This window comes from Ooceraea biroi, chromosome 11 (assembly GCF_003672135.1).
Source record: "Ooceraea biroi isolate clonal line C1 chromosome 11, Obir_v5.4, whole genome shotgun sequence".
Lineage (NCBI taxonomy): Eukaryota > Metazoa > Arthropoda > Insecta > Hymenoptera > Formicidae > Ooceraea > Ooceraea biroi.
This window is the reverse complement of record NC_039516.1, coordinates 10,928,542-10,955,881: the sequence shown is the minus strand read 5'-3', so window position 1 is coordinate 10,955,881 and position 27,340 is coordinate 10,928,542. Positions and strand designations below refer to the sequence as shown.

Genomic DNA, 27,340 nt, shown 5'->3' with positions numbered 1-27,340 from the left:
GATAACTGAATTCTTAGACAGCAATTACACAATTTCGCCATTCTGTAACTAGCGAGTAACTTGTGCGGAATTCTCGTGCGTAACAAAGAGTTCTGACATTGGGCTATGAGATGGCATGCCTTTTTTTGTCGGCTCGATTTATGAAAGCATACCGGTGCGATGACTGATAACACATAATTACGGCGTAATGTCGGCAGTGTATGAGAGAAAATATATTTTGTGACTCGGAGACAAGAGCACGATGCATTATCGACTAAATTTTATCTTGATGTAATTACATTCGAGTGTTTAACTTAGTTTCTAACATTTGATTAAAACATATGAATTTAATATGAAATTCATTCCTTGGATCAGGTCGCACATGCACATGTAGATAACCAGGATTAGTTAAACGAGATAAATAGTTTCGTAGAAAAATACGCTTAATCATGAACTTTTACACATTAATAAAACATAATATTATTAACAAACCTTATTTAGATGTATACAAGCTAGTAAGATATCACAAGAATAAATTATAAGCATAACTGAAAAGTCATAAGATAATTTCTTCTTCGATATTTTCTAGTGTATGTTATAGAATGCAAATACTTTCATGTTTCTATTACTGACAATTTCTCTACATATATTATGATTATTTAAATGATTTTAATTAACACGATTTTTTTGTAGAATGAATTATGTGTCGTATAGAAAGCAGTCACACGTTTTAACAATGTAAAATAAATATTGCTATTGAGCTAGTGAGCAGAGTTATTTATGCGATAATTCGATTGTAATATTATTATTAGCGAGGCATTTGTAGGATTCATTTAACGAATGTTGGTATCGTTTCTCATATCGTTTTATATCTTCTTATATCTTCTGGTTTCTTCAGATGTTGAATTGCATCTTGCTTAAATTCTTTCCTTAGGGCGCTTTCATCTCTTGCTTTACGCAGAATTTAAATGCCTCCCATCCCTCGTTGCGTTGTTGAGACTGCAAAAGATCAAATTATGTTAGACAGTAATAATTATAACATTCATGTAAATTTAATGTAAATTTCATGCAAATCTATACTATCATACCTTAAAGCCTCTGTGCAATCGGTCCTTCATAATGGCTATAAACTCCTTGTAGGACAGTTGGCCATCCCCGTCCACATCGAATAGTGCGAAAACCGTGTCAATTATGTGATTCGAAAGCATTGTTCCCGTACATATTTTTACAGCACGTTGAAACTCACCTAAAACCATATTATTAAAACTATTAGAAAAGTTTTCAATTAAAAACGAGTTAAAGCTTCAAACAAGTCATATCTAAGCGAAAATATCAAACTAATTACTACAAGCTTATCGATTTCGATTATAGAGTTGATTGATTGTTTTACCTTTGGATATAGGATGATCAGCTAATGTGTACATTCGCATCGCTATCGAAAAATCATCCAAAGTGTTCAAAAATTGGTAAAAGCGACGAAATTCTTCAAACGTGATACCAATATGTAAGTCCGCTCGGTCCAACATCCTGTCCAAGTATTTATCATACCTGTGCATTTAATTGTTTAATTTATAAAATATTTCGATTCTATCGGAGCATTATTAAAATATTCTACTTTACATTTTTAAATATAACAATCTTATCTATCACGTAATCGTGCCTTAATTATTACAATATTAATTTTTGAGAACAACTGTTGCAATTATTCAACTTACTCGTCAGGCTCGAGGTACGTGTACCGCAGCAAAATTTTCGCGAAATCCAGTTCGTTGATTGTGTTGTGCCCCTTGCTAAACTCATGGAATTCCAACTCCAATACCTCGTGCTGCAAGTTCTCCATGAACTGTTTGAAATCTTCGTATCGTAATTCATTAGTACCGTCTTTGCCAAAGAAGTGTATCATCAGCGTGGTGTCCACTGCGTGACGTCGTTGCAAACCCTGTAACGACACATCTCGTATACCAAAACCATTATTTCGATCCAAGTATATATCCAAGCGATGCTCTTATAAAAATGTAGAAATTACTTGTTAGAAAGTTATTAGAAAATCACGCTATTTAACACTGATCTTTGATTGATTCCTATCAATAAAGTTTTTTATACGTTTCCATCTGTTCTGTGATTATCTTCTTCGTACATGAATTGTATCATGTACTTGAAATATTCAACAATGACGGTACCTGATCATCGTCGATAAATTGCCCCTGAATGTCTTCCGGTGTCGTCTGGCGCTCCTGTAATTGCTCCAATTCCTCCTTAGTCTCGCATCCATGGCGACCCCTCCACGCGTGACTGAATATCTTCTCCATCTGCATCAGAGATGAAAACGTGAGAAAGTGAGGTCGTTGTCGTGACAAATTGATGATTTTGCTTAAATATACTTTTTACTAACGGATACATGTGCCGAAGTTACACGATATAAAGACAAAATGACGGCTATGATTCAGCATCCAGCGTTAGTGCATCTGAAATAAGTGGCAGACAGTGTTAGAGCAATGATTAACAACACGTAAGAGCTTTCGATGGAGCTGCTAAGCTGCATATTAACGCATCGGGTGCTAACATCGATGCTGACAAAGTTTGAAACAGATATAGTACTCAATAGCGGTGATTACATAGATATTCAGTCGTATTGAATCCATGTGCACACTCAAAGAGAGGATTATGAGTTTTAAATATTATTAGAAATATTAAATATATTAGAATTATATTCTAAATGGCTACAACATTGCGTAATATAGCGTAGATTACAACAACTTGTGATTGGTTATTAAACAAATTAGCAGACAATTACAGCACTGCAAAATTCGTACGATAGTGTTAGTTGATTGTAAAACATGTTATTATCTATTCTATTGCAATCCTATTTTTGCGAGTATTATACAACCCTCCGTATTGCAACAAATAAAACATAGAATAATATGGAAGATATACAAAAAAATACAGAAATAGAAAAGATAAAATACAGAAAATAAAAAAGATTGTTAGAATAAAATAGATATTAAATAAAACAAATATTAATGCAGCAGTTTATATATTTGCGAACTTACGTAAGAATTTGAGACGATTTCGTTTGATTTAACCGGACGAACTTCGCGAAGCTTTGCCTTGCCTAGAATCTCTTCGCCTGGAGTAATTATGGCACGTAACTAATTTTTCGAAATAAATAAGAAGTTAGCTTCGGACGGATAATGTTTCTGTATTATAAAATTAACTAAATAAAAAAGTTAATCAAAATTATAGCAGAACATTATAATTAGAACTAATAAAGTGCAAATGATTAACAAATAATAAATGATACTAGCAGCAAATAATATACGCTTAGAATATAATCATTTTCAACAACCGAAAGAGATATAACTACTCTGTACATCGATTTTTTAAATACTGGTCAGTTAATTAATCTCTGATGCCATCCTGATTGACGAAAAAATTTTTCTGAGACTCACTGCACGTTTCGTCGGCTCGTCAAGATCCCGTCGCTTCAGACTGCCGCCCATTAAACGACGAATCTATGAGAATGACAAAAACTGTTCATGCTAATCGATAATTAGTACAAAGATATTTAGTAGTCATAAATCTTCCTTGTTAGCAAGTCCGTGCCTGTCTCAGGTAGTTCTTCCCAGGTGATCTTGCACTCGTATTTTTGCAAAAATATTTCCGAACATTAGAAATTACGTAGATACAGGAATCTCTCTTTCTCTCGTAGTTGCAACTTTGATTTCTGTGCGTCAATCGTATTTATATCGTATTTAACATTCCTAGATATCTTAAAATTTATATTATCAAATAAAACTTCAAACTTTAATAAAGTAAGCAAGTCACAAACATAATGATAGATAAATAATACTCGTTATAGAAAGCATTCGTTCGAATCAGCATGCGCAAAGTGCATTGTCTAATTAATTTCATCCTATTTTCACTCATCAAGAATAAGCCTTACAGTAGTAATAATTTTCGAAGAAAATATTTTTCTTTCATTCTATGATCAATTTCGCACAGAACGTAGCAATTTCGTAAGCTTTATTTCGTGAGGTAATATAGAAGCAAAGCGATAAACCATTCTTGATAATAGTTCTAATGATATTTCTATATATATCTGCAATCATGAAAAATATTGCGCGCATGCAATAATCTTACCACAAGAAACTCAGTTTTGTCGACTCTCTCGTTTCCGTCGGTGTCGAACATATTGAAGGCAATTTGGAAACCAGTTTTCGGCTCTGCAACAAGATCAATTATCGTAAATGTACAGCATTATACTAAGACACATGATATTAACGAACGCATTTCTGTATCGAGTGATCTATGCATTTAATCAAACTTTAAATTTTTCTTCGTGCACAAAGCGCGAGCGTATATATCCGTATACAGAGTGTTCCGGATTACTTGCATTACAATCTCGGAATAAATCAAAATAGATCTTTTCTTAACAAAACTATGAAAAATCTTGAAGCACAAACAGCTTTTATAATTACTATAATTATACAAAAATCTGGAAATAATGAAGTATTTTTGTTAATTAAGCAACGATGTTTTCGTGTTGCACATAATAATACGATGTTTTTGATTCAATTCCAAATGAAATCCATTTCGACGAAAAATTTTGAATCTAAACATAGTTATATAAAGCTGAATTTAACAAATATGATAATTACGTAATGTAATTATATAAATGTCTAATTAAACTTTTGCCAAAAGCAAATCAATACCAAATTAACGAGAAAATTCGAAAGAAAATGTAAGAAATCTAAAAAACACTGTATGTTCTGCACGAGTTCTGAATGATGCTGCACGTGGTCGCGTAAGAATGCGTCATATTTAAAGCGTACGTTCCGCGCACCATTGAAATTGTCACGTAATAACTTGTACCGGGCACATCAATGAATTGAACGGATCCACACGGATTATTGCAGCTTGCTCGAGTAAGCGGATAACGGCCGTTGCTTTCACAACAAGACTAACGCGACGTCTTATTACTCGATTTTTCTCTCGTAACGTGTAGTTTGTGTACCGAACAGCGCGATCATTTATTGTGCTTGATTTGAGCGTTTTGTGCATTTAAGTTGCAATTTGCCACGTAAATATGTTCACAGCCACCGGTGAGGAACTTACTCGTCAGGATGGACAGAAGAAACAGGTACTCTGTGTAAGAAATAATTCCTGAAAGCAAAAACGTTAGTAATTTAAAATCGCGATATTAGGTGACGTTTGACGAACTTTCAAAAAATTGTATCAACATTTTATCACATCGAGTCATTTTACTTAAATATTTTACTCATCGAAAGCCCAAGTATAAAAATGAGGTAGATTCAAGTTAATTTTGCGATTAAGCAACTAAATATTCTTTCCATAATAATACATTAAGATGTTATAAATATTTCGACGATCTCTTTCGTATGTCACACAATTCTGTCGCTGCGTCACGTAAATTTCTCGTGATTTCACCGAATTCTTTCTTAATTTCCCCGCTAATCCGCGTTTAAATATATTCGGCGACTTATTCGGACCTGTAGTACTAAAAGCATTTACGATATCTGGAAATAGTGTCGGACATTAGACATGCTTCATGAGGCTCCAGGTATTTTTCAAAAAGAAAGAGACGCCTTCGGGAAGGGTCAATAACTTAGAATTTAATAGCAAAACCGAGACCCGCAGACACACCTAAATTCTGATCTTAAACGTACTCTCCTTTGCGGCGCGGTTTCAGCTCGTACGTAACGTAACAAAAGGGCTATTTTACAGATCGTAGCCACTCCATAAAATCTCGTCTCCGAAGGCGAAGTTAGTTAGTGGTCAAAGAAAATTTAAAAAAACAGTCGATTCGATAAGATCAGTCCAGTATATCGATAATGCTCTAAGCATATAAATTTTATAGTTTTCAAAATTTCCAAATCCAATAATTTGAAATTTACGTATAAAACCTATATTAATTTTAGTCTATTAATTATTTTTAATATTCCCATTGATAGCATGTATAAAAAAGGAACATCGAAATGTATTACATTGGCTCCTGAAATATTCCATATGCATTCTCCTTTGTTACATTTCTCTTGAACGTATGTTTCAACATTAAACGGCGATATTAAACAATGTTCAGGAAACGAAACACGATACCTCCACGACATTTCTTAAAGTTATCGGGGAAACCGCTATCGTAACGTCGCGGAAACTAGCGCACGTTGTTCGCGTTGTTCGCGATAAGGAAATGCCGGGACTAAACGTTCCTGCGATCACCATAATGTAACGGCTGTTCCCGATACATCGCTAACATGAGGTCGTTCTCAACGCCGTCACGGCAGTTCTCTACCGATAGCCCGCAATCTTCCCGAGTCGTCCTTAATTGTTAACGGCCCTGCGAGTGCACACATCGGGTATCCTTAAAAGCGGTGGCCGGACTCGTTTATCCGCGCCGAAGGAATTCCGCCTCGCTCGCACGCGAAACCGAGGGAGAAAAACGAAGAGGAGAAAGCCGGTGGCCGCCGTTACCGGGACGGGAAACTTGTTATTATTAAAGGGAGGTGTGAAACTGGCCGGCCCTCCCTCTCATCGATCTCTCCCCCTCGCCACATCCGCTTGATTATTTGCATTTCCATTAGCGCGACAAACGTGCGGTGCACACGTAAAAAGCCGGGGGAAGTTGCGCGGCCGTCCAAGTTGCGCCCGCAGTCATTAAACTAATGATATTGCCGCGTGCCCTGTTGTTGGCGAGTGTTCGCGCGTGGGTGGCGAGAAATCGAAACGTCGAATAAGTATCCCGGTCGTCATCGTAAGTGCCGGTTGCGATCGCGATCGATAGCCGTACTTATCGCGCGCCCCCAGCTATTTTTCGCGTCGAATGGCGTGTCTGACTAGAAAACTCTCAGCTGTGAATGACGGAAAGCTCATGCATTCCTCGTACTTATCGTAGATCCTCCCTGTAATTGAACTACTATTTTATTATCATATCGAGTAACTTTATCATGTAGGTTTAAGCATCAAGTTTGAGTATAAAAATGAGGTATCGTGGATCATTCCTTTCTATGAACTCAGCATTTTGGTAATACAGGGTGAGGCACCTAAAACAGGCCACCTGAATATCTCGGCTGTTATTGGTGATAGAAAAAAATGTGTCAGACCAAACTTGCATGGTTTCGAGGGACACATAATTTGTTCTAAATAGTTTTTTATTAGGTGGACGCGTAGAGGTCATATGAAGGTCAACTTCGTTTTTTAAAATGATATGATATGTTTTTTTACGTACCATCTAGTAGCGCGTTTGAAGATGCGCACATTGATCTACGGGTCAAAATCATTCAAGGTCACCGAAGGCTAAAATTTCTAAGTGCTAGAACTTTTTCATTTCTGAGTTTACGGTATTTTCAATAGCAGAGAACTCTAGGCAATATAAAAATTAATGATATCATCAACTCAGAACTTCTCTGAGAAGAAAAAAACATATTATACCATTTAAAAAAACGAAGTTGACCTTCATATGACCTCTACGCGTCCACCTAATACAAAAACTATTTAGAACAAATTATGTATCCCTCGAAACCATGCAAGTTTGGTCTGACACGTTTTTTTCTATCACCAATAACAGCCGAGATATTCAGGTGGCCTGCTTTAGGTGCCTCACCCTGTATATTTTGTAATACATTTCGATACACATTCAGTAGGCGCAGAGGTATTTTAGTGTCATCTACTTACCTTTGTCTCGTAAATTTCGGAACATGTGCGTGCTGCCGTGGCGCAACGAGGAAGTTGAGTTTCTCATAACATCCAACTCCTGATCAGTCAGCACGCGCCTCTTTAGTCTCGCTGAAAACATTGTTGGCCAGGTTTACGCGATGTCTGAGCGTAATTTATTGAAATGTAATGATTGCAACGTGTCTTCAACATGAGTTTGTCCGAAAAGTGTGTATCGTAGAAGTGATAGAAACGTATCTGATGACACGTAATTGAACCTTTGCTTTGCGCCTCGAGCAAAGCAAACTAAACCGGCAATGATGCCAAGAATCTTAAATAAAAGCAATAAAAGAATAAGAAATTTGAGAAAAGAAATTATTTTGCTGGTGATGAAGATAAATTGGAATGAAAAGTTACTCGATTCTACTTTATTAATCTAATCAATTGTATAAAGAATTTTTATCGCAGAAACTAAAATATGTCACTTGTAATGAATGTTACTTACGACGAGGCTCGGGCTCAATGACGCTGTCAAGAAAATCCTGCGGTGTCATGTACAGCTGACCGTCGAATGTCGCCGACGCGAACTTTATGAATCTCCTCTCTCTTGTCGTCAGCTTTACCGCTTTATGCAAATCATCCTCTCTCTGCAACAACAAATATCATATTCTTTAAATACTGGGTTGTAACATATATTCGTTATTAAAACTGTAACAGCCCAACGCATTGCATGTAAAAAAAGATCATCAAATATAATTGAACAATTCTTCAGATTTATAAGAGAATAATCGCGTTCCACAAACAATTGCACAGTCCAAATCGCAGGCCATAATTCAACCGCTGTTTCGGGCTTTCATTACGTAATTCCGTGGATAGCGCGTCGAAAAACGTGCAAACGATTTACGCCATTTATCAGTCGACACATCGACGAGCGTGATAGTGCGCACGCAAATTTCTCTTGATCGCGCGCACGCGGTGCACGCGCCGCGTTAAGTATGAGAAATCCGAGCGCATAAATCCGCGCTCACGTTCCTCGCGATTCCTGCTCGTATCACGGCGATCCTCGTTCTTTCGGCGACACCGCGATCTTACAGTACATCTTATTACGTCCCGTAGCAGCGGTGGTCAAACGATCTTGCCCGAGCTAAGCGTTGTGAGGTCTTTCCCATAGAAACGTGTATATAATAATACGTTAGACATAATCAGTCAACTCGTAAGTTGCTGTAAACGCCGACGGATAAACCACCCGTGGAAAATTTCCGTATGAAAAGTATTAGCGGATGGGTGCTGTCGCCCGTGTAAAAAAATGTATAGGGTCCTAAGTAGGACCCGATTAATTTTCCTCAATATTAATATGGCCCTAGAATGGTACGTAACAAATATTTTTTCGGGACCTTATAAGGAAATAATAAAAAATATAATATCTAATCGGGCCACGACGTGGCAATGATAGGGCATCCCTTTGTAGGACATCCCTATTTATTCCTTATAGGGGCCTTTACTTTCATATTAGGCCCTAACAATTTTCTGCACGGGCGGTGCTATCGCTTAAATGAAAATTAATGAAAATGCGAGCAGAAATCGTCGAACAGGATAGCTCAATGGCGAGCTCAGCAGTAAATAATCTCACTATACAACCGCTGCGTCAGTTCGAATGCGATTGGAGTCACCGATTAGAGTTATAATTTCTACTTTTAAGGAGATTACCTAATCGCACGAACGTCGCGCGGTATATACGATATAATGACGCCTGCCATATGGCTTTACGTGGGCCGTTTTTTAATGTGTAGCGTACACGTTGCGCGAGAGTGGTCAAGCCGATACTAATCGGCCGATAGTAATTTACATTCAGATAGCGCCGCACTGATTTAGCGTATGCTTTCCGCTTAACTTACTGCGAACGCGATTTATCGCGCTTGTCACCGCAAACACCTTATTTAAACCTCTTCGATCATATTCGGTCGTTGGCTCGACATTCGCATAACAAATTGCTGCTACAGTTGCGGTATAATATCGCAGTTGCAACATTTTGATTTTCTGCCAGACTCGAATTCACTTCACGAAGCTTATCATTAACTTGTGCAGTTTTATGTCACGTGGGAAGAGACATGAGATGGTGATCCTTCCCTGTGGTAAACCGCAGTTTAGCGGCTTACGGTGCACAAAGTAAACAATACTCGCCGGAACCCCGTATCCTGTTGGAGATTGAAGGAACGGCGTTCGGTGGTAAATCAACGGGAATTAGCTAATGATAGCGCGTAACACCGCGGATAGGACCACCATGAGATACGATTGAAAAACGTAGGCGAGGACCGCGCGAGTGGCGAACAAAGCTCTCTCTCCGGTCGCGCATTCTCTCGCCGGGCGATGCAATCCGAGTCGCGCCGCACCGGCGGCGTGTCGCCGCGGAGTGCACCCGCTGTCTGTAATTTAAAGAGAGATTAAATTACAAGGGAGCTTCCACGGGTGCCGTTCGCGCTCTCGGCGCGTTCGTTCTTGTTTTAATAAACGATTAAGGATAGGCCTGGGGCTCGCTGGACAGCGAGAAAAACGGAGAAGGACCGCCTCGGCGCAGCTTCTCGGATTTCCGCTTCCCGATGCCTGTTTTGTTGGTTCCTCGTCGTCGTGGGCGCCTCGCACGCCCACTTTGTCGGCAGAAGCCTGCCTTTCTCGCGGGTCCTATCCGTTTAAGGCGAATTTACGCGGTTTTGGTACTGAATGAGCCTCCGGATTCAGTTAGATTTCAGCGAGCTGAAGAATGGACGTATTGTGTATTATCGTATTGCCATCAATTAAACGTGGATAATTCCAATCATGCACAATCTTTTCCTTTAGCTTAATTAATTTCGCCAATGTTTGTTAGAAGAATAAAAAATCTTGGGTAATTATGTACTTTAACGGACCCAGCCCCGATGACCTTGACCTTGACATATGTTGTCAAGGTCACCCTCCTGAGTGACTTTGAAGAGGTTTTAGCCGTCGCTCGTTGTTTATTAAAAAGTTATTAACAAAAGAAGTTTAATAATTTTGCACGAATTTTCAGCTGTCCACGCGAAGTAAGGACTTGAGTTTGACATATATTACGAAAGTCACCTTTCCGAATAACCCGTACTAGGTTTCACCCTTCGCTCGTTGTTTGTTAAAAAGTTATTAACAAAAATGTTTAATGAATAAAGCATAATTTTACGATACCATATACGTTTACGAAAGAGTATATTTGATGGAATGTTAGCTTTAAATCAGAAATAGGTTTGGGTTAGGTTATATTTTCCGAAACTGGAGCCCCGGACACATACGCTCGTTTTCAGCCCGCTTCGCGGGAGGGCGGGGGGAAGGGGCTTTGCCCCTCCCCCCGCCGGAATCCGTGGCGTGTACCAGGTGATCAAAATCTGCACGGTGAAATCTAGCCCCCCCGCCGGGGCCAGTGTAACAGATTTCACCGTGCAGATTTTGATCACCTGGTACACGCCACAGATTCCGGCGGGGGAAGGGGCAAAGCCCCCTCCCCCCGCCCTCCCGCGAAGCGGGCTGAAAACGAGCGTATGTGTCCGGGGCTCCAGTTTCGGAAAATATAACCTAACCAGGTTAGGTTAGGTTAAAGCAGAGAATACTTTGTATTTAACTGTTTGTGCTTTTGGTTAAAGTGAAGAATACTTTGTACTTATATTAAAAGAAACTATTCTATATATTAACAATTCACTGCTTTAAATGACTTTCCTTTCTTCGTTCATATACATATTCGTCGTTTATATCTTTCAATATTCAATATTCTTTCAAAATAACTACTATATTTTCGAAATTTCTTTTGTTTATAACTTTTTAACAAACGACGAGCGACGGCTAAAACTTCTTCAAGGTCACTCAGGAGGGTGACATTGACAACATATGTCAAGGTCAAGGTCATCGGGGCTGGGTCCGTTAAAGTACATAATTACCAAATCTTGAAATTGAAGATCGAGTAATTAAAAATGACATAATTTAATTATATAGAAATTAAACTGTACGTACAGTTAATATACTAATTAATTCGTAAATAACGATTCATTAACTTGCGTAATATTGACACGTAAATTTTTGTTTCAGCAATATAGCCCTTGAAACAATAAACTTCGGATCCGGGATGATTCAAAGGATATCACGTAAATACGCCTTCACTTTGCTGCATGCAGTAGCATGACAACGTATCGCCTCTTAAGCTGCAGTTAAGCGCTAAGCGATGCGCTCTCTTGCGAGACTCGCATAACGACGTGAATTTGCGACCTCATCCGGCCAGATTGAATCATTCAGTCCAGGAAGCATCAAATCATCGGGAACGCATCGCTGTTGTGCTCCAAGAAGCCGCAGCAGTCTCGCCCCTCGCCGCCGGCCTTTAAAATATCGTTGCAGTCGTGTGAGTATAGCACTGCTACGCACGCATATGCGAGAGATTATAGCTTTTATTTATTCGCGAGTAATGGCACATTGTTGACTGGCGCGCAGCATACCGAGCTTCCGTTCAAGATGATCTCTTAAATGACGGTTGCATCCTTCGCGTTTTTGCAGTCATCTATTGCACGCGCGCCGGTTCGAGTGTTGAAATCGATCGCGGTTTTTACGAAGAAAAAGGGTGAGATCAGTGAAAGAATCGGACCTTTAACGAGAAAATATGTTCGATGAGTGCACAGACTCGTGAATTTATAATGGTTATTTTATAAAATTATATAATAATATTAAATAAAGGGCACTGTACCTCTCTAACACGTTGATGGTCGAAGGAAAGTTGCGAGAAAGAATTTTTCTTTTTAAAGAAATTCGAAATTATTTACCATCGTTAATTTAACAATAATGGCAAATTTATGATATCGCTAAAAGATAAAAAAACAGATCAATTAAAAATTAATTACGTTAACTTTTCGACGTCTCTTGCAATTTTGCAATTTAATACATTATACACAACATTGTGCAATCTAATACATTGTATACCTGGTTTTAAAAATACGTTACGCGGTTTCAGATTTCTTTCTCTTTTCGATTTTCACAAGCAGTTGTAAATATCTCGTGAGCATCGCAGAATCACAGCCCTCGGCAAGCTGTATTTGTCATTCGATGCATTTCCATAAGTGCCATCGTAACCAGATATCCTTTCGCGTGGATCAGGTGTCCTTTCGCGAGATTGCCTCAACAAATAAATCACGTTCCATTGCGATAAAAAGGCATCTACAATGGCTCACATTTGTAACAGCGTCTTCCTTACGTTCATCGCGCGGCAGCTTCATCCTCTTAAGCATTCTCGATAAAAGTGCTCAGCGAATTACATCTCGCAGAATTGATAATGCAGGTCATTTGATAAATTGATCGAGCAGCACCGAAGAAAATTAATAACATTCTGACAATCAACCGCTTCAACGGGTTCTTCGTCTCGAGATCGCGAATACCGTGTCTGCTCTTCATCAAAATATCATTACGTCGCATTACGATCTTTCTGCTCTGATCTCTTTCCTTCGTGCACATTAAATGAGATTTCTTCTCTATTCTCTGCCGAGTCCATAACGCCTTTTATAATGCAGATAGATCGAATTTATCTACATCGCGATGTTAATCTTCCTCAAGGACTTCCACTATAGGACCAGGACCAGGACTCACGAGTCGCTCTTACGAAATGATCCTCCCATATCCGAGGAATCTCACGATTCTTTATTTCGGGGGGAGAACCTCGCAGAATCTATTCGCAAAACAGCCGGGGCAAGAAACCGCCGGCTTACGCGCCGAGGATGTTTCCGCGAGGGCGAATTTATATTCCGGCACGGCCATAAATCGATTCTTTCCTTCCTTCGTACGCCTAATGCGCGAGACCGGCAATTTACGAGGTACCAAGCGCCGTTAGGGTTAATCTCGTCGTTAGAGGATCCCAGAAACACCGTTTGAGATCGCCCACTCGTGCCTACAAATTGGTAACAACCGGGTAACAAAATAAATCTCGTTCGTCGAAGTACAAGGAGGAAACTATCGCACGCGCGCCGCGCCCCGAAGCTGGACGAGACGTTATAGCTTAATGGAATTCTTCACGAGAGTGTATCGCGTCGGTTCGATGTACCCGAGACTCCCGTTGATGTCCAGGCGATATCTGGCGAACGCGCCAACGTGTTTTCCTCGATGACGACGACGATGATGATGGAAAGGAGGAGGACGCGCGTCCTTCTGGCGCGGAAATAAGACGCAACGAGACGAGGACGCGCGCGCGCCAGAAAAAGGAGAATCTCGATCGCGTTAATTTAAGTTAACTCGCGCTCGATCAATATTCCGGACGGGTGGTGTCCTTACGCATTCGCTTCGCCGTGATGCGAGGCTAACCGACGTCTGTTGGCACGTCCTCGCGTGTCTACCTGGACGGGGACCATCGCGAGGCGTTAGGCTGGCATGTTAGCGGTGTCGGAGGTAATGACAGGCGCGGTGAACATTATGCTAAGTGCGAGAGACCTGGCTGCTGCTTCTTTTCGTTCTCTTGGAGGTTTCTGTCTCTCCTTTTCTCTGCTACGCTGTCTCACTTCCCTCGTGTTCCTCTCTCCTCGCAAGTTGCCCTTCTTCCCTTTCGCCGGAAGGATGAGTCGATGTCCAGCTAGTATTCACGATGATTAAGGCTCGCTTTATCTAAGGTCCGTAAACGGCCGTTGCGAATTTCGCTCCTTTCACTTCCTCGCTCTCGTAGACTCCAGATTTTCGTCCGTTTCTTCCAGCTGCTTTCAATAAAGCACGCGATGCGACGCGCAGGAACAAATTCCTCGAAGTTGTTTCGCCTCGTTCTCGGCTGAAATCAATAGCGAGGAGCAACGGTCGATAGGCATCTCCGCTGAGGCTCGTACCTCAGAACCGGGGCGCCGGCTGTCGATTTTTGTGGATATGGTGTTAAACAGAGGCGTCAGCGCGCGAGAGAAGAAAATGCGGTAGACCTTGAAGCGCTTTTTCATCGCTTCTGCACGGCAGGCAGACGATACGCGAGATAAAGTAAGGCGATCTTATGAGATTATACCTATATGGTCTTACAAGAGCGACATCCGTACGGGTGCAAATCGGGACCATCAAGAAATTATCGAAGCTCTTGCGATATAGAGTGACACGAGAAACTGTAGGAAACAATCGTGAATTAATGAGGCGTGATTAAAAGATTTGATTGATTCAATTTATCTATTATAATGAAAGAATCGTATGTGCAAGTATTTAACACATGCAATAAATAAGAAATATTTTACAAAATTTATATATTACCTAATAATGATGATTAAACAACGGTAAACTCTCCAAAAGTTTTAATAAATAAATCGCACGAGAAAACAATCATTTCTATTTGAAACTCTATTTTCATGAAAGTTAGAGATATCAATTTAATTGATACCATAAGTCTTGCATATATGGATTATTTATCAAAACTTACGTACGAGATGAATTACATTTTTACGTTGAACGGTATCCTTTATGCGTGAGAGTCCACTGTCATGTCGGGACCAGTTTGTAATAAGCTGTTTGCTCTCGCCACTCATCGTTATCATACCAACACGTGTAATCGGAGGCAGCGATACAAATTCGTAAAGCCCAATTTGAATAACGAGTTGCTTGAAGTGTTAATATTTGGGCGTCGCCGGTAATTCGGGTTAGTAAATCGGCGATCGTGCGTGAAGTATTATAAATGCGTGTACACTCATACTCCCATACGAACGAGTGCATTCTCATGTGATGCGCGTAAAATCAAGATTATCGCAGGAACGTATCTTGGCGCCTTAGCGTCACATCAAAAGGTACTTTGTGGACGCTGAAAAATTATATTTTTCAAGTAGTTTAAAGAGAAACGGCATTTTTATGTCTGTAAACATATTCTATACTTCGATTTTTTATTTGAATTCTTCAATGATGAAGAACGACAGTTATTGTATTGTACTATCAACTCTATTAATCTTTAGTGTTTCATATATTATCTTAAACTGCTCATCTTAAACTATATTATCTTAAATTATGAAACATATTAATCTTCGTCACGCTCTGGGTCTTCAACTATAGAAAACAATTGATTTCCAAAATCTGAAACTTAGATTTTTATTTTTAGAAGACTATCGGTTTACTTAGATGCAATAATTGTGCATACCGAATTTTGGCTAAGGTTCCGAAAGTTCAGATTACGCATATAACTGTCAAACACGTGAATATCGACACTTGTCTGGTTGTCACATACATATATACACATGTACACTGCTTGTGCATAATGCAACGAACGCGGACGATGATTACGGATCATCGTATTTATGGCAATGACAGTGTGCCGCTGAGATTACCGGAGAAAATTGAAATCAGATAGCAGCTTTGCTCCTGAAGCGGCAGTTTCGTCCACGTATATTTCCATATGAATATTTGAATACACAACTCTGGATTCCGCTTTCTAGATTCCCGGTTTTCAGGGTTACAACTTGCGATTTGTGAAAATATACGAGTCTACAAATGGTCTTGTTATTGAAATATAAATACTGGAACAAGTAGGATAATTGTTGCCGTTACTGTTAAAATCCGCTTGACTTTAATTTCTTCTTGGTAACGACAAATCCTATAAGAACTCAAATTATTATACGCTCGTTTTCCATGTATGCGTTATAATATCTTTCGCAGATATCTATTAACGTTTATTGTTATTATATATGCGGCGAATAGATTTTTTCTTGAATTTTATAGTTCAAATGTTGCTCGCTTTATATCGCTTTAATTCTTTAACAAAAAGACGAATCTTCAAACATTTTATTGTATTGTCGAAACATCAACGCTAAGAAAGGGATGATTTAGATAATTGCCGTAATAAGAAATAATGCATGATGATGCAAACATTTCAATAATAAAGTCGAGCAATTAATTTTGCAATTAATGGTTATTAGATATGAACAGAATTTTATCTACAGAGAATTATTTTACTACCTTGAATACCAAGTGGTCATCGCGTTGAGTTCTGTATCATGGGAACTTGAAAACAAGCGCCCCTGTGGCCTAATGGATAAGGCATCGGTCTCCTAAACCGGGGATTGTGGGTTCGAGTCCCACCAGGGGTACATAATATATTTTTGTTTAGCTATTCTTTCAGTTGAAAATACTTCGATCAGTATAAATTTTTCTGTTCTTTTGTATCTATAAAACATCTAGAGCAACTTTATTAAATTGTAACAACAGAATTTATATAAGCTCTCTTGTGATAAAAACGTAATATTACGATCAATATAAATAAAAAATAATAGAGATATAATTTATTAAAAATTTTTAAATAAATTCCTTAATCGATTAATAAAACAATTTTATTATATTAACAGTACTTAAAATTTAATAATAACACAGGAATTTTCGCTGTTTGCCATTATTGCCTCGAAGACACGTTCACGAAAAAATAAAATCGCACGAATTATCAATTTTTCTTGTTGGTACAATACAATAGTAATAAATATCACCTTGCAATACTTCACAAAAAGCGAAGCACGTCACTCGAACGAGGATCTCTCCTTTTGATAGTTCCATACCAAAGCGAAGATTGTTTCGGAGAGAAAGAATTCGAGCTGTGCGACTTATGGCGCTCTTCGAAATCTGATAAGACGTTTGCTCGTTCGCTTTTTGACATGAGTGCGTTGATTCCCGCGTGTATCTCCCGTGTATCAGTCACGAGGATTCGGGGAAAGCCGACGTCCAACGACGTTGGGAACGAGTCGTTGCAGTTTATTGCTCCGTACTGATCGAAATAACCGACGAATCAGATTGATAGCCGCGTAAACGTAAGCTGGGTGGTCCGGGCGAGAATTCTAATGCGAGAAAGGGGTTCCGTTCTCTCTTTCTCTCGGGTTAATCGGTCCACAAAAACATTTCGAAGGGTTGTTCGTGGACTTGACTCCGGCGACCACGATAAAATCGATCCTCTCGAGTCGCAGCGGAGGGTAGTGGTTATTATCGGCCCTGACCGTCTCAATGTCCGCTTGAGAGCCTTGTAGTGGTCTACTTTATTGGATATTCGATGAAGGTCGGCGAGCTCTCCCTTCCTTCACGCGAGTGCTATAGGTTAAGCGGCATAGATGTCCAACTGAGTTTTCTCTCTTACGTTTCATCCCAATGTTTCATTTTCCTCATGTAAATTGAATCGAGAAGAACAGATGAATTATTATACGTCGTACTCAGCTATGTGATTTAGATCCGTGAGCCCTTCGTGTTGGAATTATCTAATGACAAACATTATTGCATAAGAAAGATCAAAGAGCTATTTGATAGTGCAACATGATTGTTCTTTATGAGAGACATTTTGTATAGAGATAGTTTCATACACATTACGTGCAATTTAACAAATTGAGGGTTACTAGGTAATATCTCGCTTTCGTTGTACGTAGAAGAATTTACGAGGTATCATTTACTCTTTTCTATATGTACATATTATATTAGCCTATGGACTTCACTCCTCCCTCCATCGTCACTTTTTCCCCGCATAAGTTATGGCTCGCATTATCCCTGGACAGATCAGACGGACACGTTCCAGTTTATTCGGCGCCGAGATGCCATCAGTACACACGATAGAATTATCGACTACTCACTCTTATCACGCACGTACTTGTCGTAACTATCCTCCTTCTTTCCGGAATCATGTTATGACTTCACGTCGATGGCGAATCGCCTTGATCTCTCGTCTCTCCAGAGGACCAGAGGAAGAGCCGCGCGTCCATCCGACATAGAGGAACATTGAGAGGATGAACGGTGCGGTCGGACCTCGTGCGAACGCGATAACGATTGCCGGTTCGCGCGAGGCTATGAGGAGGAGGTGGGTTACGTGATTTGTGATCGCACGAAAGAGGATCTCTCCTCTCGAAAAAGAAGGGATAGGATATTGCGTACTGCACTGGTCTGTGCATTCGGCGCAGTCAGATCCGTATCTCGCGTACACGCTCTATACGAGTCTGGTTGGAGTCTGCGAGGTAGATATCAGGTACACCGTCGATTTCTTAGGGGAAAATAAACCTGTTCCTTGTCCTGGAGAGAGACGCGGGAATTTGGGGTTGTTGCTCTTAGTAATAGTCTTGTTGCTCCAGGTTGACGGAAACATTGCTACGTCAGTCAAGTTATCAAGGTGCAAGATGATTTGTAACTAACTAACGGTGGAACATTTTTTTGGGAAAACTTTTGTCATAAAGACCTTTTTTATACTTCTGACGAAAGTCCTAACACTGTTTTGATATCAATGATAATTTTCAACTTGCCGATCTTTAGCGATTAAATATCTCGATAATATATAAATTAAGATTCTGCTGGATCGGAACGCAAGAGGCAAAAATTGAGTTTAGAAGAATTCGAAATACATGCACGGAGAGACGTTCAGTAGTTTTCTTGTATCGCAAAAAAATATTACCGTCATCCCCGGGAGCGTCAGTGGGTTTGCGTGTTACGTGCGAAATATGCGTTACCCTGAAATTATCGCGCGGCGCTCTGTCATTAACCGATTCGGTGCTTTTCTTCTAGTCGTGTTTCGCTCACGTCGTTCTCAACCTTTGAACCAGGTCTTTGAACAGAACCGTCCGTGCTCGAAACGAGCCGACAGATTATCCGCTCTCTTACGAAACGCGATCGCAATAGAGCTTGTTTTCTTCAGAATCGATAGTTATCCTAACTGGCCCCTTTCCATTGGCGAAGGCCCCCTGGTACGGGGGCCCCGTCCAAGAGTCGACGATCGCCAAAATCGTTATTTATTATACTCGCCGCACTTGGTAACCATCGTATACACGTGTAAGTTGAAAATGGGAAGGGCCCGAACGCGGTTCCCGTCGGTGCCCCGGCGGCGATTCTTAAATCATCATCCCCTGAAAATATTCAATTACACCGGCATTGTTTCGTTGATGCATAGCGCGGTAACACGCGACGTGCACCGGCTCCACCTTCGTACACGTCCACTTATACGATATAAACCGCACGATATACTTGAACCGCGTGCGATGCGTCGTCGATACGTCGATGCGTGTGTGCATATGGGAAGACCAACCATATGGGATACCCGCACCCGTAGACCCACCGCACACCCACACCGTTATCGGCCCATTAGCCGAGTAATGGGTATCCCGACGCGCCACGTCCCACGCGCTAACGCTAATTTCACGGTGCTTTAGGAGGCGCTAATTAATTTAGACGAATCGCCGTGCCCGCTCATTAGCATTAACTCATCGCCGTGATGATGGCCGATGAGACATGGGTCGTGCCAAAGTGTGCGATTCAACATGCCTCTCTTCGATGAGACGCTTCGTGTGTCTCGTCGTCAATGCGGTAGGTATCGATTGCATCGTGAGGAGGGTAGTCCGCCACGTGAGGAGACAATAGCATTTTTCATTTGTGCATGTTTTATCAGGAAGACGACGTTGGGGAGGGTCGAGTGGCCATCGCGCGTGGAGTAATGAGAGAAATTAATAAGCTCTTCCGTTCGTTGAGTTTTTCTGATGCGCACCTCTCGCAATTATCACAAATACTCTCGCAATATTGCGTAAAATTGTAGATTATAATGCTGGAAAGTTATCCAGAAGATAAAGATATAGATTTAATATAGTCAATATAAAATCTTGATATGTATTTAAAAATTAAAAAATATAATGGAGTGGTGAGAAATGTTTTCCAATTGCAAATAGTTTTAGCTTAAATATATTTACTTTCGTTGAGAGGCATCGTTACGTTTCTGTGACAATCATAAATTTATTTTCTTCTCTGTGTCTGTCATTATGGTCGTTGCGAAAGAATAAAGTTTTGCTCTCTGACTATTCGACATAAGCGACAGAGTTATTGTATGCAAAATAACTTGTGACGTTTACGATTAGAGATCAGGTAACATTATTGAATGATTATTGAAAGGAACAATCAGATGTCCGGAAGTGTCGGCGTTGACGCTGATAGATTCGCCGTAGACTCGCGAGTTGCTAAACTATTGTCCTCAACATAGCAAGATTTATACGTTCGCGATGGCGGCCGTCCAAAATTTCGGTTGGTTATTATTATAGAACAGACAGGCGTTCTAACACAGTTCACTACAGTTCAAAGACTTCTACGTCGAACAAGCGTCGAGAGACTATATAAATTCTATTATAATATGAAACGATATGCAAGCTTAAACGTAATATTCTATTAAAACTAGAAAATTTAACAGAAATAATTAATTCGCGATATAAAATCAAATATACGATAAAATTAATTACAATAATGGATTTATAAAAATTTCTGGAATATAAAATATCACGAGAAGTAAAACAAGCGTAATTTCATCGAAGGAACAGAAGAAAGCATGATCAATGTTTGTGTCTCTTAATCTAGAAATATTGCACTTTCTTCTTACACGTCTCTTCAGTTCCATCAAAAAAGGTCACGTCGCTTTGCAAACCGTTGCACGTTAAATGCCTCGCACTTTTCGCGGACACAGTCGGACACGTCTCAATTGAAAGTATCTTGGATTAACGTCCTGCCGCATGTAGTCTGACACGCGACATGCGCGAATTGATTACAAACGTAAAAAACGATCGAATAATCCACTCTCGCGCGACGCGTTCGCCCACACGACTGATACTATCATTCTAATCAGACTATATTCATGTGTTCTACCGCGGCATTCTTATACCGTATGTTATCGCCAGATTATCATTTGGTACCGTATTGTATCGCGTTCGAGGATGGTAGTGAAACGTCCACACCGTCCACAACGGCTGCACACGTAAGGGTTCGCGAGATTCGTTTATCTCCATTTAGAAAGTGGACAGCCGTAAAGAAAGCAGAATTAATAGAGTGGGAGTTGATTAAACTGAAAAAAAGGATAAATGCAAATCGACAATTCGTACATTAGGCAGTCTTTCGAAACGTGAAACGTAATTCTATATCAAATTTTGAAAGAAGGGGAGAAGGAAAGAAATGAATTGGTCGTCATTTTCAGTTCAATAATTTTTACGTCTTTGCGAGAACCACGCTATCTTGTAAACGTCATCCGTTTCTGCTGGATGTTGCGACCGAAACTTTTTCCTGTTAATTATCCTCTATGTCCTACTGCCTTCAAGGGATCGACAAGCGGAGCAGTCGGTATCGGATGGCATCGTGGCTGGATGCAACGCGCGCACACATCGACACACATACATGTCTCGACGGTTTTTCGGGAGGTCCTTAATCGTGTAGCGTCGAAGCCTCGGCCTGATTTATCGTTTATCGACGATAATACTTACGAAGGTGTGCGCCGATCGATCACTCTCTCGCGTTCGAATTACTCGGGCTACATGAGTGACGGTGTGTTGCTGCAAACGTTGAACGACGAGATACGGGGGTGCATAAATGTACATAAACGTTGATATGAATAATGGCGCGTAAACCTGTACAGAGCGGTCTCGTTCCTCTTATAAGCATCGTAGTAGATGCTTATAAGGCGTATAGTATCAAAGATGGATTGCCTGAAATACATACGTGAATCGTTTATTTGGAGAACCGTGTCGTGTAACGCATCAAAATTTATACCTCTAGGATAAACGTTACCAGCGCTTTGGTATCACCGAACAAATCCGACAGCACATATTTTATCGCGCGCTTGAACTATCGCTCGCAAAAATTAACTGTCCCTGCGGTTCTCCATTTTACGTATCAAGAGAATTTTGACTCACATGAAAATGAACAACGTGTTATTTACATTCTAATGAATAATTTCAACGATCCAATTAATGGAAGACGCATCGATCATGAACCGATTCAATCCAATTACGGACTAATACTCGAACGTGTAAACTTTTTCCATTAGAAAAAAAGGTGTTCTCGATCGGACGGGAGAATCTTCTCTCTCTCGCTTTGGTCTCCCCGCGCATGTCCTGTGGACATCGTCGACGCAGGAGTCCTATAATGAATCTCAGGCCAGAAGACCCTGTGGATATCGTCGATAGCTAGCATCTCGATTAAAGGGTGGTAGGTAGTACTCCAGTCTCAGGAGGATCCAGTCCATTAGGTACCGCAAACCGCTCGTCAAGCAAGCCTCTGCATACGTAATGTGCGATGATAACGTCGCGCAGCATCTCGTGACGTGCAACGTATCGAATTACGTGTTTTCGCCTTATCGCTTGGCTGCTAACGAATCTTCATTTCGTAATGAAAATCGTGTTGTGCTTACTCGCGTCGCACGTTGCATCGTAGAGCGCGATCCGGTGTTTCAATCTAGCAAATCGTTCGATATCGAATATAATGCTAATCGAGGATAAAGACGACTATTAATGCGTCTGTTACATATGTTGTTCAGTTATTTCCTTCACGTTTGAAGCGGTATTTTGTACGGAATTTTATACATCTTAAAAAGCGCGTTATCGTAGACATAGGTACATCCGCAATTCTGCATCTTGATATCGATCTTTCTTTCCACACTGCAACGGCCCACACGACTCGATAAAGACGACAGAAACGACGAACAGAACGGTCGAAGCTTATTTCTGCAAGATCAACTGGCTCTGTAAATGTATAGCATCGTGTACAGCCGGTGTACTTCATCATCACGTTATGTATCTGCATACGATTGCAATCACGTACAACGTGTGTTAGTAGATTACGATAGCAATGATGATATCCAGTAAACGGTCCTAAATAAGTCGTATATCGCGTGATGCAATGCATAAATTTTCATGGTTAAGAATGACAAATTAAAAAACTTGCAAATTAAAAATGAACGAAAGGGCAATTTTACACCTATTTTCAATAAGTAATTCAATATTATAGAATTTGCCATTTCGATTATTTATCACTAGAGATATTTTTAACGGAAGTTCAAATTGCATGAATTATATCGATATCACGTTCGCACACCGTTACATTCACGATGGCTCCAATCCACTGCCATTCGTGCGGTTTGATGACTTTATGTCCCGAGGTAATTGCGCGAAATAATACATATATTCTGCATAAATCGCGTGTACGGACGTACGCCACTTCACGCGGTACGACAGTTTGGCAGTCTCGCGGACGTCCTATTCTCGCCGAATTCTTGGCAGCGCCGTGGTCAAAGAATATCTTCAGGATTCTCGTACAAGTCAGCGTGATGACGGAACAGTTAGAGTGTGTCACGCATAATTATCGCAAACGCGTATCCGCACGCGAGCAATTACACGTAAAACACGTTCGCTTCGTGTCCTCTCTCTCGCGGAGTCAAGGTGATACCAGCTACCACAGTTCCGTGATTAGATCGGGATGAAACGGAACAATCGCCGACAAAAGAAAATAAGAGTTGCAGGAAATAATAGTTACGTGTCGGTGTTGATTTAGACGTATGTAATCGTGTTACGCAATCAGAACTCGTAAATTTTATCAAATAAAATTTTACGTCAATTTTCCTGAAAAATATCTAAATCTGCGTATACCGAACTTTTAAGAAGTTTTATTATTAATTTTATTAATTTTTGTTGAAAAGATTAGTTACATATCGTAAAATATATGGAAGTCCGTTTCATGCGTGATAATCACTGCTGTAGAATTTCTGGAAGATACATTTGCTAAGATTGTCTCATAAATAATACGAGAACTAAACGCAAGTGTCGGCAACAGCCGATGTACTTCTCTGACGTTCTCACGTGGTAATTGATGAGTACACGTGCTGCGAGGCGCGGAAAGGAAGCAGCTTAGATACATCTCATTCAGATTAGGGTGTCTCGTGGCAAAGGGGCGGATGCATCTGCATTTGCGGATGCAGCTTGGATACGTAGGTTGCGGCAGCCAAGCGCCGGCCATTTGTCTCCCCTCGTGAGACGGAGAACGTCCCTAGAAGGCGTTCTCCAAAACGTCGCGTGATTGATTAAACGCGTATGTCAACGTCCAACTTGCAGGTTGCAGGACGATGCGTAGTCTGAGAACGCTCTGAAACGTTTCCCGTTACTGGAAAATGTCTCAAAGTATCTTAGTTTTATAATAATCAAAAGGCCGATATTTAAAAAGACTCTGTACTGTATTTTAAATGTATTGGGTTGGCCAAAAAGTAATTGCGTTTTTTTCCAATAGATGGACATACATGTCTTGAAATGTAACTAACTTCATTCTAAACCGCAAATTCATTATGTAGGTTAACAACTCACAGTTCAAGCTTGTTTTACAAAAAGAAAGTACACGATTTCGTTAACAATTGTGTTTGTCGTCGATTTCAAAATGGAAAATCAAAAAGAACATTTTCGTCATATTTTCTTTTATTACTTCCGAAAAGGGAAAAACGCTGTGCAAGCTCATAAAAAGTTATCTGATGTATATGGCGAAGATGCTTTAAAACTGCGACAGTGTCAAAATTCGTTTACTAAATTTCGATCTGCAGATTTTAATGTGAAAGATGCACCACGCTCAGGAAGGCCACTCGAAATTGATGATGACAAGATAAAGGCACTGATCGATTCCAATCGGCGTTTAACGACACGAGAGATTGCTGAGAATCTTGACATATCGAAATCGAGTGTTGAAAACCATTTAAAACGACTTGGATACGTTAGTAAGCTCGATATTTCGGTAGCACATGAGCTCAAAGAAATTCATCTCACTAAGCGTATTGACATCTGCGATTCTCTTTTGAAACGTGAGGAAAATGATCCATTTTTGAAACGTATGATAACAGGCGACGAAAAATCGATCGTCTACAACAACGTCAAACGAAAAAGATGGTGGAGCAAGCGTGATGAACCTGCTGAAAGCACTTGAAAAGCAGATATTCACCAAAGAAAGATTATGCTGTCAGTCTGGTGGGACTTTAAAGGTATTGTGTATTTTGAGCTGCTTGCAAGGAATCAAACCATTAATTCAGACGTATACTGTCGTCAACTGGATAAATTAAATGATGCCATCAAACAGAAACGTCGAGAAGTGGTGAATCGCAAAGGTGTTGTGTTTCACCATGATAACGCTAGACCACGTACAAGTTTGGTCACTCGTGAAAAATTGTTGCAGCTTGGATGGGATGTGTTACCATGATGTTACCACATCCACCATATTCGCCAGACCTGGCACCATCAGATTACCATTTGTTTCGTTCTTTGCAAAACGCCTTGAATGGTAAAACCTTTACTGCTGATGAGGATATGAAATCGTTGTTGGAATTGTTTTTTGCTGAAAAAGATAAGAACTTTTTTGAGCGCGGAATCATGAAGTTGCCTGAAAAATGGCAAAAGATAATCAACCAAATGGACAATATATTGTTTAATAAAGTTTTTGTTTCCCATGAAAAATTCGCCTTTTATTTATATAAAAAAAAACGCAATTACTTTTTGGCCAACCCAATATTTTAAATCAATTAGTTGAAAAAGAGATAATTATCTATTGTAATTTCATTTAATTAAATTAAGAATTTATATCTCAGATATTACAGAAATATTTCGATATTGCAGAATATAAATACTCAGATGTTACAGAATTAATGTAGGTAAATTCTCTAACAGGACTCTGGATACATCATAGACGTAACAATTTTACACTGTAAAAATAAAAATGTACCGGAAAAAGATAAAACATGCTTGAAATGCTTGGAAGATGACGTTTCTAACGGTACCGCGTGGAGAAATCACCTGTACGTAAGTTCATAGTTTATGGCACAACTGTTCTCGCGCTTGCGCCTATTTTTCGGGAGGATCTCCGGATTCTCGGACCATAATAGAGACGTTGAAAGATCCGGCTGGTTAAGCCGCATAGGCCGTATCGATTGTGTGATCGTTCGGTGGGCGTGGCGCCGGCACACTTGAAGATCGTTTGACAGAAAAGCCGATCCGCTTCCTCCGGGCCATGTTATTAACTTAACGTACCCTACACGTTCGGTCTCACGACCGGAGATCGACCGAGATCAATCGCGGGCGCCTTCATTCCCGACGCGTTCGGGACTCCTTTTTAAACACGCTGAGGAATCCCTCGTCCCTCTGTATCTATCTGCCTGCGGTCGATTCGTTATCATCGACGATATCGGGACCTTTGGGAGGAATAATTATGCACAACACAAAAGCCAAAAAAGTAAAAATAAAATCTATATAAATTTCTACTTTTAGATATCTTACATATATTATGATCATTAACAGCACAATGTTATCTATCAATTTTGCTTTTCTCAAAGTCGCTTGTTATATCCCTTAAATTATTGTTCAACATTTTTAAATAACGGATTAAGTTAAATGTTCACGACTGCTTTTAATCCTACGATGTTATTAATAAGATATTTCAGTTTTGTTATCGATTGCCTTTGATCCAATGCTCCGTTACTGACAAAATATTTTATTTTCGTTAATTACGAGAACGAATAAATAAAATGAAAATAAATTAAATAAAAACCTACCCTATCGCGTTTTTGCACTCAACTCCGCTGCATGTTGCTCATTCACGAGCACGTGGCCGTGTAGGTCCACGTGACCGTCGTGACTCGCCATTCAACTTTGCGGCGCGGTCTCGCGATGACGCGAGACTTTCGAGCAGCCCGTGTACATACGTACCTTGCGAGCCTTGAGAGCGTGCACCACCTTCGGTCGCAGGTACTGCTGCGCAAGCAGGAACGTGACGGACACTGTGGCCAGGAAACCGACACCTTTCTGGAGTCTCTCGAAACGATTGTCACCGCGCCACGAGCCATAAGCACGCGTGACATTGCGAAAATGTCGCATGCATGGCGACACGCGTCGCGACAGACACACCACCGTCGCCATTTTCAGCGGCGCGCACCAGCGCATGCCTC

At 40.2% G+C, this 27,340-nt stretch overlaps 1 protein-coding gene, 1 long non-coding RNA gene and 1 other non-coding gene across 5 annotated transcripts; 1 reads left to right on the top strand and 2 right to left on the bottom strand.

Annotated features, from left to right (window-relative positions):
- Positions 1 to 190: 190 nt before the first annotated feature.
- On the bottom strand, positions 191 to 27,340 carry LOC105285293 (calcium uptake protein 3, mitochondrial). Of its 3 annotated transcripts, XM_011349422.3 has the most exons (12): positions 27,102 to 27,340; positions 8,153 to 8,294; positions 7,669 to 7,779; positions 5,095 to 5,142; positions 4,120 to 4,202; positions 3,429 to 3,491; positions 3,030 to 3,128; positions 2,160 to 2,288; positions 1,695 to 1,918; positions 1,370 to 1,527; positions 1,068 to 1,225; positions 191 to 978 (listed from the first exon to the last, which is right to left on the bottom strand). In XM_011349422.3, the coding sequence occupies exons 1-12, from the start codon at positions 27,333 to 27,335 to the stop codon at positions 910 to 912; spliced, it is 1,518 nt and encodes a 505-aa protein (XP_011347724.1). In that variant the 5' UTR covers positions 27,336 to 27,340; the 3' UTR covers positions 191 to 909. The 3 variants fall into 3 exon arrangements, with proteins under 3 accessions (XP_011347724.1, XP_011347726.1, XP_011347727.1); XM_011349424.3 differs by lacking the exon at positions 3,429 to 3,491; XM_011349425.3 differs by lacking the exons at positions 3,030 to 3,128; positions 3,429 to 3,491.
- On the bottom strand, positions 14,118 to 24,676 carry LOC113562978. The gene is made up of 2 exons (XR_003407276.1): positions 18,219 to 24,676; positions 14,118 to 17,852 (listed from the first exon to the last, which is right to left on the bottom strand). It is a non-coding gene; the product is annotated as an uncharacterized LOC113562978 (long non-coding RNA).
- On the top strand, positions 16,634 to 16,706 carry Trnar-ccu. Its single transcript has one exon. It is a non-coding gene; the product is annotated as a tRNA-Arg (tRNA).